The following is a 15,099-nucleotide window of genomic DNA, read 5'->3' on the forward strand; positions in this document are numbered from 1 at the left end:
CCCCCCCCGGTCTGTCCCTGTCACCTAAAACCATCTCACCCTCCCCTCCTCGTCCACTCGCTCGCTTCTCCTTCGGTGCGGACGGACCTCCATCTTGTATAAAGACACGTTTCTGTATTTCTAATCGTTCAAACATGGCTCAGGTCAACACGTGCCTCAAACTCATCTTCACCATCTTCAACATCTTCTTCGCGGTGAGTTAGTCTTAACGTTTAAAAATGGCCGCCGGGCTGAGCTCCTCCCGGATGTGTTGTGAATAAAAAGTGCGTAACAGTCGGACCTCCCGGGTTTAAAGTTAACATGTTTGATAGTATCTTTATTTAACTAAGTTTACTTCATTTAAAACAATACAAAGTAGTTTTAAAGCTGATGAGTGTGTTAGACAAAATGCCAAACTTCGTTTAAAATCAAGAGATTTATTAAGAAGCAGTTTTAATGTTCCTCCACGCGACACATAACTTAAATAAACACTTTATTTATTATTTTTACTTCCTGAAGAACTTTTCGGGCGTCATGAAAAGTGAAACGAACCGATTTAAAGAATCAAAAACTGATGTTTTGTAGTTTAGTGAAATGTGTTTGTGAAGTTATGATGTCATAGTATGGTTAATTATTTATTATAGTTAAAGTCTAATGTTTAAAGCTCTTTTGTTGTATTAAAATATAGTTTAGTGTAATAAAACGTGAGACAAGTAGTGAGGTGATTTTAAATGTCCAAACATTCAAAGTTATTCTTTTATTTTGATAAAAGAAGCAGATGGTAACATTTAAGACGGTTTATTTTTATTTCAGAGTAAAGATAGTTACAGATGTTTGTTTAGTTTCTGTTTGTTTAGTTTTTATCAGTCGGTCTGAAGGAAAAGCAACAATTAACTTTAATGGTTTGCAGCTGTTAAGTTCTGCAGGAAGCTTTTATTTTTCAAAATAAAAGCCCCGGTGTTTATCAGATCAGGTCCTCTGAGGCCTCATCGTTGTGAACCGGCTCCACCTGTTCTCATGAGTGTTTCCTCCACGAGAACAGTGTTCAGATACTGAAGTATTCACTCACAATCACATGAATCAGTTATGACCATAACCCAGCAGCTCTGATCTGTAATCAACAGTCGTCTGTTGCTCTTAAAATAACGATGAGTTTACAAATGACTCGTTCGCTCTATAAATGTTTCTCAGAGTCCTCAGTGACGTCTTTAAATGTCTTCTGTTCAGAATAATATGATATAAATCTCCATATTTTACAGCCGGAAAGCAGTCTCTTATTTTTTTATTGTAGTTTTGTTTTATTTTGTCCGACTAATTGTTGCGGCTCTATAGTCACCAAAATATCTATTTAATGTGAAGATGAGCAGATTGTTACATTTTAGAAGATTACATGCTATATATATTTAAAAATATGTATGTATGTATATGTATGTATATATGTATATAATCAGTTTTTAAAAATATATTTAATGTATATATAATGTTTTTACTTAAATAATTAAAATAGTTGCATAATAGTAGACTAATCTACACATCAAGTTAAAAGTAATTTAATTTATTTGAATCAGTTTCAGAAGCTTAAAGACGGATGATGATCCAGTAATATAATCTGGAAGCTTGTCGTGTGTTTTCCTTTAACGTGTTTCAGTCGTTGTTGTTTTTTAACGTGTTGTTTGTTTCAGATCGTCGGAGGCGTCGTCATCGCTCTCGCTCTGCTGTCTCAGGTCGTCACAAACGTCGATGGAGAAGGAGTAAGAACTGTTTCATGCTTTAACATTCACAGAAAAACAAACGCAAACAACCATGTATCTGAACTTGTCGCGTGTTCTTCTACCCGGAGCTGGAGGGTCGGACCACCGGCCTCATCGTCCTCTACACCGTGGGCACCGTCACCATGGTGATCGCCATCTTGGGTGCCTACGGCGCCCACCGGGAGAACCGGGTGTGTCTGATCGTGGTGAGTTCAAAGAGATCAGCTGACACCAGAGTTTATTCTGGAGTCTAACGTGATGAAAACTCCATTTCCACGGAACAGACTGACGTCATGTCTGGTTTCTCTGAGGGGAGAAACCAGACTGTTGTAACAAAGAAACCTTTTTATATTTTCACTTCCTGTTTTAAAAAATAAGTTATCGCCTCCATTTCAATTTGAACCACTTTAATAATAAAGTGTCTGTTTCTCTCTGTAGTTCCTAGTGATGACCACTTCCTGTTTCTCTTTGTAGTTCTTGGTCTGTATGGTGATCGGGAGTCTGATGATGCTCCGAGCTGGAATCCCTGCCGTCTCTGCCCGCCCCGAGGTAACGACGGTTCTACAAGAGAAGAGATTTAACACGTTTAACGTCTCTGAACAACGTGAAAGACAAAAACACATTTTTCTGTCACGAGTCAATAAACCGGCTCACGGTCACATTATTAGAGTTGTTTTGTGGCTACTGGTCTCGGCTGACCTCGGCTGGTCTCGGCTGGTCTCGGCTGACGCTGAAGTCTTGACGTGTGATTTTACTCCTGTGTTTTGTAGTTGGAGAGCATTTTGCAGGAGAAGTTCCATCAGCTTCTTCCTCTGGACACAGCTACACCGGACGTGAAGAACATGGCCGACAGGCTACAGGGACAGGTAACGCACGCACACACTAGAACATGTGTTTTTGTGCGTTCTACCTGAACATAAACTAGTTTGATTGCTTTGTTTCCTACTGAGCTGCATCGCTTTGATCTGATCTTTAGTTTCTGTTCATGACGGCTGAGGAAACGACCTAAATGAGGTCATCGAGGTCACAGATAAACTCTGTAGTTCTAACGTGTGAAGTGTGAACGAGAGAGAAAGTGACTGTAAACGTTATGAAACACATTCTATCTGTATTCATCACCACTAAGCTCCATTATTGTGTTTTTATTCTAAAACTAAAGAGTCACAAGATGTTTTTAAACTCCCAGAATTCCAGGTGTGGCCTCGGGGCCGCCTGATTGGCTGGCTGACTGCCAGGTGTGTTGCTGGGCTGAAATGCAAATCTAATGAGGAAGAAGTGGATTTTTATTTTACTACTGAGGTCGGTAGTAAAACTAGTTCCTGTTTGATAAGAAGAACCTCTTTTATGAAAGTGACCAATATGGAGCGAAACAAACAGGAAGTGGTGTAACACTTCCTTAAACTGCTGCAACAACAATGTTCACTGCGTTTCACAGTTGAAGTTGTTTCTCAGTCGTGGGTGAAGTCGACTCTCAACAAGAAATAAAAGCGTTTCCGCTCTGAAACCGTCGTGACTGGTTGAAGTCTTTCATCTGAAGTTCACGTGAAGCCTTAAAGGTCTTTAAATAGTTCACACAGGTAAAACGTAAAGATTCAGCTGGAAACACACACCTGGCTTTAATTAAAATAAGTTTCTGTTTTATTACCGTGAGATCGACGTGGAGATGTTTCCAGACTGACTAAACCACCGTCCTCGTTCTCAAGCTTCAAAGCAGGTTTAAATTCCTGTTTGTCTCTGAGAGAGAAGCGTAGCAGAGTTTATTGAACTTTATTTAGAATAATTCAGGACAATTTCTAGTTTTGTATTCCTCACAATAATAAACACAGATTTACAACTTGTAGAGCTATTAAAAATAAATAAAATCAACTGGATTTATACAGTTATTATGATTTTATAAATATTCAGCTAATGTGCTACATGACTCCATTGGGAAAAATGGTCATTTTAGCTCGTCGGTTGTAAATAAAACTCATCAAAGCGCTGTTTGTTCGTCATTCACTAACTCTGGTTTCCTCAAAATAAAACCTTAATTCAACGAGTTGGATGTGAAAAGAAACGGCCGTTATGCTCTCGTCTAACCTGCCAGACTCCATTGATTAAAAACACAAATTTTAGCTCACTGATTGTAAAGCTAAACTAAATAAAAGTCTTCAGAAGCGTCTCGGTTAGTATTTCCTTTTGTTCCAGCGCTCATCGGCTCTGGTTTAATCTGAATAAACCTGTAATTCACAGAGTTACAGCTGAAAACACAACATAGCGTTTCTTCTTCTGTGGTGTTTCAGCTGCACTGCTGCGGTCTGTTCAGCTACACGGACTGGGAGGACAAGATCCCCGACAGCTGTGTGTGTGACCAGGAGGAGCAGATGGAGGGAAAGTGTCAGTCGGTCTCCTACAAAGTGAGTTAAACTAAACTCTTCATCTTCAGTTAGTTTAAAGGAAGCTTACTGACTTCTTCTGTGGTTTCCTTCAGGAAACCCTGATACACAGGCAAACGAAGTCCGTCTACATCAAGGTGGGTGGAGCCTAAACATGAAGTTATGTATTTAAGTGTAAAGTAGATAAAGTGAGCTGATCATGTGACGTTTGTGTGCTCAGGCCTGCTTCCCCATCATCCTCCACTACGTCCTCATGTTGTCCAACATCATGATCGGAGTCGTCTTCACGCTGGCCGTCCTGGCGGTGAGAATCAATAAAACATATTTATATTTCAACATAAACACACGAACAAAAACTGCTTTTTTCCGGCGTGTAATATTCGCTACTGTGTGAAAAAATGTTTAATATAATAATAAAACATCCCAAGCATGTTTTTTTATACAATCACTAAAATGTCACCGTTCATCACAGCCACACGCTGTAAAGATTGTCATAATTATCAGGTTTTCATCTTTCTGACGGTCCTTGAACACATCATGTGTGACCAATGCTTCAGTCAGAAAAAGAGGCCGAAAAGAAGCTTAAAATTGTGATATTTCATTAAATTGTGAGCTCCTCAGTGAAACTATGAAGTCATGATTGATTCATCTGAGACCAACAGATCTTTGAACGTTGTTTGTGTCTCTGATGTCACTCACCCCCCCCGTCTCTCCTCCAGCTGCTCGGCATGGCGCTCTCCTCCGCCATAATCCACCAGATCCGTCACCCGAACCGTCCCATGGTGCTCATGACGGTGCCGGCCATCTTCACCACGGCTCCTCCCAAATACCAGGAGCTGCACAACCCCCCCGGCTACTAGAGGGGCGGAGTCAGGAGAGTCCACTTCCTGTCAGGAGAGTCCACTTCCTGTCCAGGACGTTGTGCTCTAATGTTACACCACTGGGTCTCAGCACCAACCTTATTATTGCTTTTTGTTAGCTTAGAGTCGATCTGATTGGTCAGTGCAGAGTGGGGGTGGGGCTTATTGGTCGCTGGTGTTTTTGTGCAACCAGAGGATTGTTTAAAGTTTAGTTATTCATCACAATTTAGTTATTTCATGTCACAAAATATTTGGTTAAACATCTCACAACTTCTTTGAGACTTTAATCTTTAAATTCAGACTTTGGTTTTAAATCCTCTTCTGGGATTTAAAGTTGTTTTAGAACATTTTTCAACAATAAAATCACAATAGTTTGAGTTCAGATTAAAGGAGATAAAATAGATTAATGTCTGAATTATGAGCCAAACTCCAAACAATCAGACGTTTGCTAAAATAAACTTCCGGAGCTTAAAGTCGATTTATTTCCTGACTTTAGTCCAGCTGCTCTCGCTCTCTTTATTTCACAGTGGGTCTTTTCTTTATTTCCTTGTTAACCAGAATGATGTAAAAACTGATGAAGTAAAGGCTTTTATTTTGAAGGAGCGCTGTGATGACGAGGCTTCAGACATGTGAGGTTATTTTTTATAGTCTATTTAAAGAAATCCACAAAGTCCTTTTTATAAGAAGAATAGTGAAACTGGAGAAAAGGGAAATATAATTCTGATCTTGTGATCTTTTCTTTGATTTTCTGCTTCAATGATTAAACTGTAGCTGACGACTTCAAAATAAAAGACCAGAAAACCAACGGCCTGTGTGAAGTAATTTTAATACAAATGCTGCAGTAAATATGCATGTTAAGTACTTTTAGTATATACTGTATATACTGTAGTAAACAGTGAAGTACTGAAGTTATTACTGCAGTAAATATGTATGTAGAGTACTTTTAGTATACTGTGGTAATAAAGTACTGTAGTAAACTGAAGTCATTATTGTAGTTAGTGATGAAATACTGCAGTAATGAAGTATTGTAATACTGTAGTATGTATGTAAAGTACTTTAGTAAATACCTTAATAATTTAACATAAACATAATAATCTTAACTAACGAATGGATTGTGATGAAAAGCGGTTCATCGTTCAGAATAAATATCTGTCGGCGCCCTCTGGTGGACGAACTACGTAACGAAGACCGTGTTCCTAAAAACTCGCATAAATATAAATGTGATGATTTCAATCAGAGGTTTGTATTGTGAAGATTCAGATATTTATTTATTGACTATAATAAAATATAGAATATGACCAGACGTTGAATGAAGGAGATTTAATTTGAGTTTTCTCTGTAAAACCAAAGACAGACAACGAGTGCTTCAAATCGTTATAATTCTTCTGTTTTCTTTACAAAACACTTTTGACACCAGAAGTTAAAAAAAAATTACATTTCCAAAGTGATTCTTTATTTTATTTAAATCATTTAATTATTCTATTTGCGTCGATTATTTCCCCAAAAAGCAGATGAAACCTCCGGCGTGTTTCTGTTTAAAGATTAGAGGAGCTTCAGGTGGAAAAACAGTAGAAGTACACAGAAAATACTTTTTTGTTCATGTATAGGTTTCCATCACTGCGAGTGAATATAACTTATTAAATATATTTTTTTGCTGCTCAGGTTTTTTTTATTCACCATTTTAAAAGTAAAAGAAATCAAACATGCAGGTTTTATTGTCTCTGAGGAAGAGGATGATGAAGAGCTGAACTCTGAGGAGGCGATGATTATATTTAAAGATTTAATCAATAACGAGAGAATTAATGGACGACAATTTAAACTTTTGTATTTTTTAAGCTAATTGTATTAGTTTCCATCTTCTGTTTTATTGTTTATCGTTATATTTTTGGGGTTTTGAAGAAAAAAAAAACAATTAAAAAACATATTTTGATGTTTTTTGCCACAATGTTTATCATTTTAACAATCGAACCATACCTGAAAATAATGTTGCAGTTCTGATTTTGATGAATATTTCAGCTGATGAACTGTAATAAAGACACGTTTTCATCAATGTTAGATATTATATATCTATATATATATATAAATATATATATACATATTTTTAATATACATTTATATATTTATATAAAAATATCAAATTTAGGAATACATTTTTTTTCTTTTACTGGAAACATGTGTTTTTCTGTTTTTAATTATTCTTTATTAAATGTGAAGTTCTTTATTCTTAGAGACAAAATAATGATTTTAGGTTTAAGATTAAAGGACGAGTTCAGACTTCTTATAGTTTAATAAAACACTTTCCGGAATAAAAAGAAAACCTGAAACCAAAACATTTATATTAAACCTTTTTGTGATTTTCACTCGATTTCTAATCTTATTTTGTGAGTCACATGATCCTTTAATATCTTATTAAAGAGTTTAAAGAGTTATTGTTCTTTATTTTGTCTCAAATAGAGGATAAATATTCATTCTGTGTAAAATAATAAGTTCAACAGTCTGAGTGACTGTTGAAGCTCATATTTACCTTAAAGGGACAGTAGTAATATAGTATGAGGTACTTCTACACAGTCAGTGTATGACTACAGTAGATGTACATATAAACTAGATATATTTATAATATTTAGGGCTGTGTGATATCAAAGTAAAGAGGTGAAAATAGTCTAAATATAATAACAGCGACTATAAAGAAGTACGTCATACAACCAGACTTCTAAACATCGCTACTGTCCCTTTAAGAAGAACTTAAAGAGAGACACTGAACAGAAAACATGCAAGAAATCTAAACCCGTCCTTTAATATTTTATCCAGCTCCTCTGTTTGACAAACAGGAAACACATTTATATTATTTAGATAAATATGATGATTAATGGAGGTTTATACAGTGTGTGTTTGTATGTTTTATCCCACCAAAAAAACAAAAAATAAATAAATCTCTGCCGCCATTTTCTGTCCTTAAAGTAACTTCAGCTCTTTTATTTATGACGTATTAATAAACACACAAACAGCTTCAGAGATTTAAAGTTTGAATCACTGCTTCTGTGGAACATTCGAGTGATTTTAAATCAAATTTAAATCAATCATGAGTTGCTTTTATTTTGAAGGGAGCAGCGATTCAACCATTTTAAAAATGATTTCCCATGCTCCTTTGCAGAACACAGAAAAAAACAGTTTGTATTATTATACTTTTTTAGGATTTTAAAGCAACAGAGACTTAAATGTGTGTGTGAATATTATGTCTGCAATCGTGTGTGTGTGTGTGTTAGCCAGAGGAGCAACATCCTCCAGCGGGCGTGGCTTGTGGTTCGTCGTCGACGATCTGTACGCCCCGCCTACTCGATGCTGATTGGCTGGCTCCGTTGCCCTTCAACCTCTCCTCGGCCTGAGCCGTTTCCATCATCCCTGAAAACAAAGAGAAGAAACTTTAACACAACTTTACTACAATTTATCTCATGTTTAATACTTTTAATTTAAAGGTTTAAAGCAGTTATTAAAATTAAAGGTTAATATCGTTAAACCACAAAATGTTTTCACAACAAACAAGATGTAACATTTAATTATTGAACTCTTTATGCTAAGCTAAGCTAGCTGTTTCCACCTGTTTCCAGTCATTATGCTAAGCTAGCTGTTTCCATCTGTTTCCAGTCTTTATGCTAAGCTAAGCTTCTATGTTTCATCTGTTTTAAGTTGTTTCATCTTGTTTTCTTTCTGCAGTTTATTTTATTCCTTCATCATTCTTTTAGTCGTTTTGTTTTGTGTAAAATACGTTCTAACAAAAACAAAATGTTCCTTTGAAGACGTCCCTTTGTCATGTTGACATTGTTTAAACACTAACTTGTTCTCCAACAGTTGAGTTCTTACGTTTACAGAGATCCAGGAAAAGCTCCTCGATGCCTTTATTTAACTTGGCTGATGAGTGATAATGTTTGGCTCCCACCGACTCAGCATAACTACAGAGAGAGAAGAGACGTACTGAGCATGCTCAGATCATCATCATCATCATCATCACCACCACCACCATCACTTCTCACCTCTCAGCTTCTTCCACTGAAACATGTCGGTCTTTGTCCAAATCTATTTTATTACCTAAAGACAAAAGAAATCAAACATCAAATCATTTTGTTTTTCATTTTATTGTATCTTTAATGTTGAGCTCATTTCTACTGATCAGGAAATGAAAAACAAAATCAAGTGTGAGAAAACAATTATAAATAATAAATCATTTAATGTATTTTAAGTTCGTGTCTTTTGTTGCACTTCAGCATGAGAGTGAAAATATTGTAATATAATTGATACAAACACAGAAACATTATTAATAAATGATTATTAATGTAGAATTTAATATGAATAATAACAATAATTATAATGATCGTATGTCAGATATTACTCACTCATCCCGTGGTGTGAAATTATGCGTACAGTCCCTTTAATTATTCAACTGGTCTGTGTTATTGTTATTATTATTATTATGTCAACAGAAACTATTTCAGGTTCTGCCTCATAAACAACAACAATCATAAATAAGTCACAACTCACCTACTATACATAAACAAATCTCGTTCCCCAACATTTTCCTCAACTCTTTCACCCAGTTCTTCACCTGTAAACAAACAAACAAACAACAAACAACAGAGCTTTGTTAATAAAACCAGAAGGAGACGTGAATAAAAGAAGAGGAGAGAAAGTTTAATATCTGATAATTAAACGTTTGAGAAAAAAATTTATTTTTGCTTTTAAGAAATAATTACAATAATTCATCAAATAACAAATTCAATGATTCAGTTTCTGTCAATCGACTCATCAACTTGTCCAGAAACACGTTTAGCTCCACAAAGTGTTTAAAGTAATAATAAAAAATACTATGTTCTTTCTTCTGTACCTCAGTTTAATATTTATCACGTACTTGTAAAGCAAAAACATCCCAAACTTATCGAAGGGAAAAAAGTACTCAGATCTTTTACAACTAGTAGTACCACAGTGTAGAATTACTCTGTTACAAGTAAGTACTGAAGTAAAAGTATTAATGTATCAGAATATACTTAAAGTACCAAAAGTACAAGTACTCATTGTGCAGAATAATATATATTATATTGGAGCTCATTTTAATGACTTTATATACTGCTCGTAGTTTAATCTGTAATATTAGTTATTAGTGGATTATATTTGGTAATAATCTGAATTCATAAAATGAAGTAAAAAGTACAATATGTGGAGTAGAAGTACAAGGAAAGTACCTTAGCTATGTACCAAGTTACAGTACTTAAATAAATGTACACCACTGGAACAAATAAAAGTTATCGTTTGTTTCTACAGACGTCTTTAAGTAGTATAAAAGTACGAGGTGGTAGTAGAAGTACCTTCTGGAAGGAGTCCTCGTCGGTGATGTCGTACACTAGTACTGCTCCGTTAGAGTCTCGGTAGTAGATCGGACCTAAAGCATGAAAACGCTCCTGACCGGCTGTGTCCTGAAAACACACAAATATATATATAAGTGTATGTATGTATGTATGTATGTATGTATGTATATATATATATATATATATATATATATATATACACACACTTCATTTTAGAGGTATTAAAAACATCAGAGGCAGTGACTCTCACCCATATGGCCAAGTTCACTCTCTTTCCTGTGATGTTGAGCTTCTTTGTGAGGAAGGACGCCTGCAGAGGAAGAGGAGGAAGAAAAGGAAGAAGAGGAGAACATTAGAATAGTCAGAGTTTAATCACTAAAACATGTAATCAAGTGTTTCAAATGTAAATCAAAAATAAAAGATAAAAATAATCACAAGCAACCAGAGACAAATGATGCTGTTTTTTTTAGCAGATTAATTAAATTAAATTAAATGAGTCATAACAGATGGGGAGCTGTGATTGGTCGAGCTCAAACATGTGATCTGATCCTTAAAAAACAAAGTGAACAACATATCTGAGCTTCAGAAAGTATCTGGAAACCAACAGACTTTAAAGTTCAGAGCTCCTTCAACTCAAACACAATCATTTATGTCTCCTCATCCAGCCTGACTCCCACAATGCACCTCTGCTCTGCAGGTCACATGTCTCTGAGCCCCGAAGAAACGACTGAAAGAACCGCGTGACTGTGACCCGTGAAAAAAGCATGTTTTCTACAATCTCCAAAACTACACCGCTCATCTCAGCCAGAAGCTGTAAAAACTGTCATTATCGGTAGATTTTCATTTTTCCGACGGTCCTTGGACACATCATGTGTGACAAAAGCTTCTGTCAGAAAAAGCAACCAAAACGAAGCTTTAAATTTGGCTTCAACAGAGCTGTGATGACCCACACAGTTCTGAGGTGTTTGAATGCACCTCAGTGAAGCTCAGGAGGCTTCCTCTGATCAATACATGATTATTGATCAACATCTGGAGGCTCTGAGGGAAATGATGCAGCACACTTTACCTATTCTTCCTCTTCCTCCTGACATCCTCAGTGAGTTTATTTAACCTGACATCAGCTGATAAACTACCAACAGAGAGATGAAATAGAAAGTGATCGCCTGAAGAAGAAATTAAAGTGAAAGTGATATTTTATCAGGAAGTTGTTCACGTTTACTGCGTCATTAAGTGTACAAGTATACATCTAATTAATCAGCCCCTATGGTACTAATACTTCTGAGTACTTCTTCCTTCACTGGTGTCAATAACGTTATAATATAAGAGAGTAAAGCTAGAAATAGAGCAGAGAATCTCTCTAATGTGCAGAATTTAGGTCGACTACATTTAATTATTGATGACTCATCGATTATTAACATGTTTGATATCTGTGTACAACGATGGACGAAGTATTCAGACACTTTACTGCAGTAAAAGTACTATTAACAAACTGTGAAAATACTCCACAAGTAGAAGATGTAGTACAGGAAAAAGTACAATATGTACCTCTGAGATGTAAAGGAGTAGAGGTAGAAATAAATACAAGTACCTCTCATGTACAGTTAACGTAGTACTTTGCTTCATGAACTCCTCTGTGAGAGGCGTTCACTGGTGCGTTTCTCAACAGGTAATAAAACACATATTACCACATCGCTGAGCTTTCGCCACACCCACACCCACACACACACACACACACACACACCTCCTGCAACTAGCTTCATTAACGCTAACTGTCACGGCTAACTAACTAGCTAGTTAGCAGGAGGATGAAGAGGAAGGAGGAGGAGGAAGAGGAAGAAGTGACAGCAACACAAACACTTCCTGCTTTGATTTGTATCCAAAAACACAACTAGCTTCATTAACGCTAACTGTCACGGCTAGCTCACAAGCTAACTAGCTCACACGCTAACTAACTAGCTTAGCTTCCTGGTTGTCTTACCTGTAGAGTTGTGATGTGTTTGTCGTTGAATTTGTTCTCACAGTATCGGAGCACTAACGACGTCTTCCCCACGCAGCCTTCTCCCAGTAACACCACCTTGAACGAGTAGGTTCTGCCGCCCGTCCCTCCGGCCGCCATGGTGGTTAAATCAAAGAAGTCCTCGGGTGTTGTTGTTATCAAGCTAACGTGGCTAATGCTAATAACACCGATCGGAACTGAAATCCTGCGTAACTCACATTAGCTTCCGACTTTAAAAGCTAAAATCGGAAGACGACAGCATAAGCGACTCTGACTGTAATCACTATTGACCAACAGGTGTCTAAACAACGAGCTACTTCCACCTTTTCTACCTGACGCGACTGCCGTCTTTTCACCCCAAACTAATGGCGTCTCTTTCAGCTAGCTACTAGTTAGCTACCGGCTAGCTCTGGCCAAAGATCGTCTACAACCACGAAGACGACTCACTACGGAAGCCGATATCACACTCCGTTGAAAATCCAGAATCGGAATCAGCTTTATTGGCCATGTATGCGTACGATACATTTCTATTTTACGATCTTTTCCTAAAAGTAATTATTTTACGACCTTTTCTCAAACCAAACTAAGTATTTCACAATCGTTTCCTAAACCTAATTATTTTACGATCTTTTCCTGAACATATTTAATTGACGATATTTTCTTAAACCTAATCAGAATCAGCTTTATTGACCATATATGTGTACATACAGCAATATATATCAAGCAACTCAGTATATCTGCTTCAGTAAAAGATCCTAATACTATGGAAGCCCATTTCCAGTTGCTGTTTATTGAAGGTCTTCACCTCAGCCACATTGGTTTTATTCTTTATACTCCAGAGCTGCTTCTTGCTTAAAATTCTATTCAAGGGTGCGTTCCAAACATCAAGCTGTTGAAGTATTTCATGTGTCGTAAAGCCACGTTTAGAGAAGTCTTCAATTTACTCACAATCCATGTATATGTCACATGTAGGGTAACCTATGAAGAGCTGCTTCTATGACTCATCATTTAGACTTTCTATAGCAACTGGAAACATCTGGTCAGTGTTATGGTTACAGATGGATGCACCGAAAGTGTTGCTGCATTTTTTAAATTTATTTTTTATGCTGGTGGAAAAAAAGTTAAAAAGTTTTAGTTTTTTTCCGCCAGCATAAAAAAAAGAAATAATTAGAATTGTTGTTTTTTTTCGCTTGCAGAAATGGGCTTCCATAGTATACTTCTTCCGATAACACAATATATTTATCTCAAAGTTGATCTATTTCATGTGGCTGAAACACGGCCTCCAGTCTTCCGGTTACTCTGTGACTCAGAATTTGCAGCAGAGTGAGCACTCTGTGGCGTTTCCTGCTCTCTGCAGCGTCACATGATGTCAGAGTCACAACCCTCAGAGCTGGGGGGGGGGGGGGGGGGTGTTGAGAAACATCAAACAAACACAATAAACATTACAATAAATCATTATATCTCATCATTCATTTACATTTTTAAATACATTTCGGCGTTCTGGGATTGTCCTGAGAAGTTAAATACATTAAGTAAACATTTTAAATTTTTAGTATTGTTTTTCATTGTAGAACTACTTTTAAGTAAAAATATCTCAGTACTTCTTCCACCTTTGCATCTGGAGCTTCTTCAATGAGCCTGAGTTATTTATTTTATTTATTTTTAACATATAAAATAACTGTTTGTGTGGCTGCAGCACAACCAACTGGCCACTAGAGGGCAGAGTCTGACTGAGAATAGAGCAGCAGAGAAACTATGAAACACATAAAGAAGAATCAGTGCCTCTGAAAATAAAGTCTGACCAGCACTAATTACAAATAATATATATAATATATATAATGTCATGTGTCGAATACATTTTTTTGTGAACTGTAAAATACTTTAATGTAATTTAATTGAAGTTATTTTTTTGGGTGTTTGGACAAAACAAGACATTTAAAGACGTCTCTGAAGATGTGATGGACCTTTTTTGGGACATTTCATAGAAAACATTACCTGAAGATTATTCAAAGATTAAAATAATCGGTATAGTTGCAGCCCTTAATGCTAAGCTACGCTAAACTACGCTAACCGAACAATCTGAAAATGTAATAAAATATTGAACAATTTCATTTGAATAAAGTGAGACGGGCTCTTCTGGTTGTAGAGATTGCTTCATAATGTCAACAGTTGCATCACTGCTTTAGTGCCATGTGTGTGTGTGTGTGTGTGTGTGTGTGTGTGTGTGTGTGTGTGATAACCATCTTCATATCTCTCTTATAGTGCCAATCATTAACCAGAGCTCAGCGTTTGTGTTCATGAATGAAACAACCGTGTGGATTTAAGGTACTGTTCCACAGAGCTTCTCTTCAGCTCCTGGTTTTGGTTTTGAGACATCCAGAATACAAATAAACGTCTCCGTTCATATCAACGTGCCTTAAAACACATCACACACGACCATCATCGTGTAAACAGGAAGCAGATTGTCTTATCGGCGGTTTATTTGCAGTTCCAGAAATTTGTAAGTTTTAAAGTTTTATCGTCATTCTTCAGGGAGAACAACTTCATTGATAAAATGATTCAGACCAGTGACCAGGAAACAATATTAGCAATGTATGTTTATAAAAATCACAGATACATTGAATGTCTATGTGTTCTGACGTTGTAACGCTAAGTTGTTACGCTACGTTGTTACGCTACGTTGTTACGCTACGTTGTAACGCTACGTTGTTACGCTACGTTGTAACGCTACGTTGTTACGCTACGTTGTAACGCTACGTTGTAACGCTACGTTGTTACGCTACG

General features: G+C 36.6%; 2 protein-coding genes across 2 annotated transcripts; one reads left to right on the forward strand and one right to left on the reverse strand.

Annotated features, from left to right (window-relative positions):
• Positions 1-8: 8 nt before the first annotated feature.
• On the forward strand, positions 9-5,770 carry LOC116376982 (tetraspanin-8-like). The gene is made up of 9 exons (XM_031838498.1): positions 9-194; positions 1,662-1,730; positions 1,820-1,936; positions 2,205-2,279; positions 2,501-2,596; positions 4,013-4,126; positions 4,201-4,242; positions 4,326-4,409; positions 4,825-5,770. The coding sequence occupies exons 1-9, from the start codon at positions 135-137 to the stop codon at positions 4,963-4,965; spliced, it is 798 nt and encodes a 265-aa protein (XP_031694358.1). The 5' UTR covers positions 9-134; the 3' UTR covers positions 4,966-5,770.
• A 1,964-nt stretch (positions 5,771-7,734) lies between these two features.
• On the reverse strand, positions 7,735-12,701 carry rab21 (RAB21, member RAS oncogene family). The gene is made up of 7 exons (XM_031838499.1): positions 12,298-12,701; positions 10,570-10,629; positions 10,320-10,427; positions 9,499-9,562; positions 8,994-9,048; positions 8,824-8,912; positions 7,735-8,364 (listed from the first exon to the last, which is right to left on the reverse strand). The coding sequence occupies exons 1-7, from the start codon at positions 12,433-12,435 to the stop codon at positions 8,225-8,227; spliced, it is 654 nt and encodes a 217-aa protein (XP_031694359.1). The 5' UTR covers positions 12,436-12,701; the 3' UTR covers positions 7,735-8,224.
• Positions 12,702-15,099: the final 2,398 nt, after the last annotated feature.

The sequence above is a fragment of the Anarrhichthys ocellatus genome, unplaced genomic scaffold, assembly GCF_004355925.1.
Source record: "Anarrhichthys ocellatus isolate YVR2014 unplaced genomic scaffold, GSC_Weel_1.0 scaffold766, whole genome shotgun sequence".
Classification (NCBI taxonomy): domain Eukaryota; kingdom Metazoa; phylum Chordata; class Actinopteri; order Perciformes; family Anarhichadidae; genus Anarrhichthys; species Anarrhichthys ocellatus.

Coding starts and splice junctions, on each gene's coding strand:
- LOC116376982 (XM_031838498.1), top strand. CDS start 135: ATGGCTCAGGTCAACACGTGCCTCAAACTCATCTTCACCATCTTCAAC. Junction 2,597..4,012: donor CCGACAGGCTACAGGGACAG/GTAACGCACGCA, acceptor GTGGTGTTTCAG/CTGCACTGCTGCGGTCTGTT. Junction 4,410..4,824: donor TCACGCTGGCCGTCCTGGCG/GTGAGAATCAAT, acceptor TCTCTCCTCCAG/CTGCTCGGCATGGCGCTCTC.
- rab21 (XM_031838499.1), bottom strand. CDS start 12,435: ATGGCGGCCGGAGGGACGGGCGGCAGAACCTACTCGTTCAAGGTGGTG. Junction 10,428..10,569: donor GAGTGAACTTGGCCATATGG/GTGAGAGTCACT, acceptor GTGTGTTTTCAG/GACACAGCCGGTCAGGAGCG. Junction 8,365..8,823: donor TTTCCTGGATCTCTGTAAAC/GTAAGAACTCAA, acceptor CTTTGTTTTCAG/GGATGATGGAAACGGCTCAG.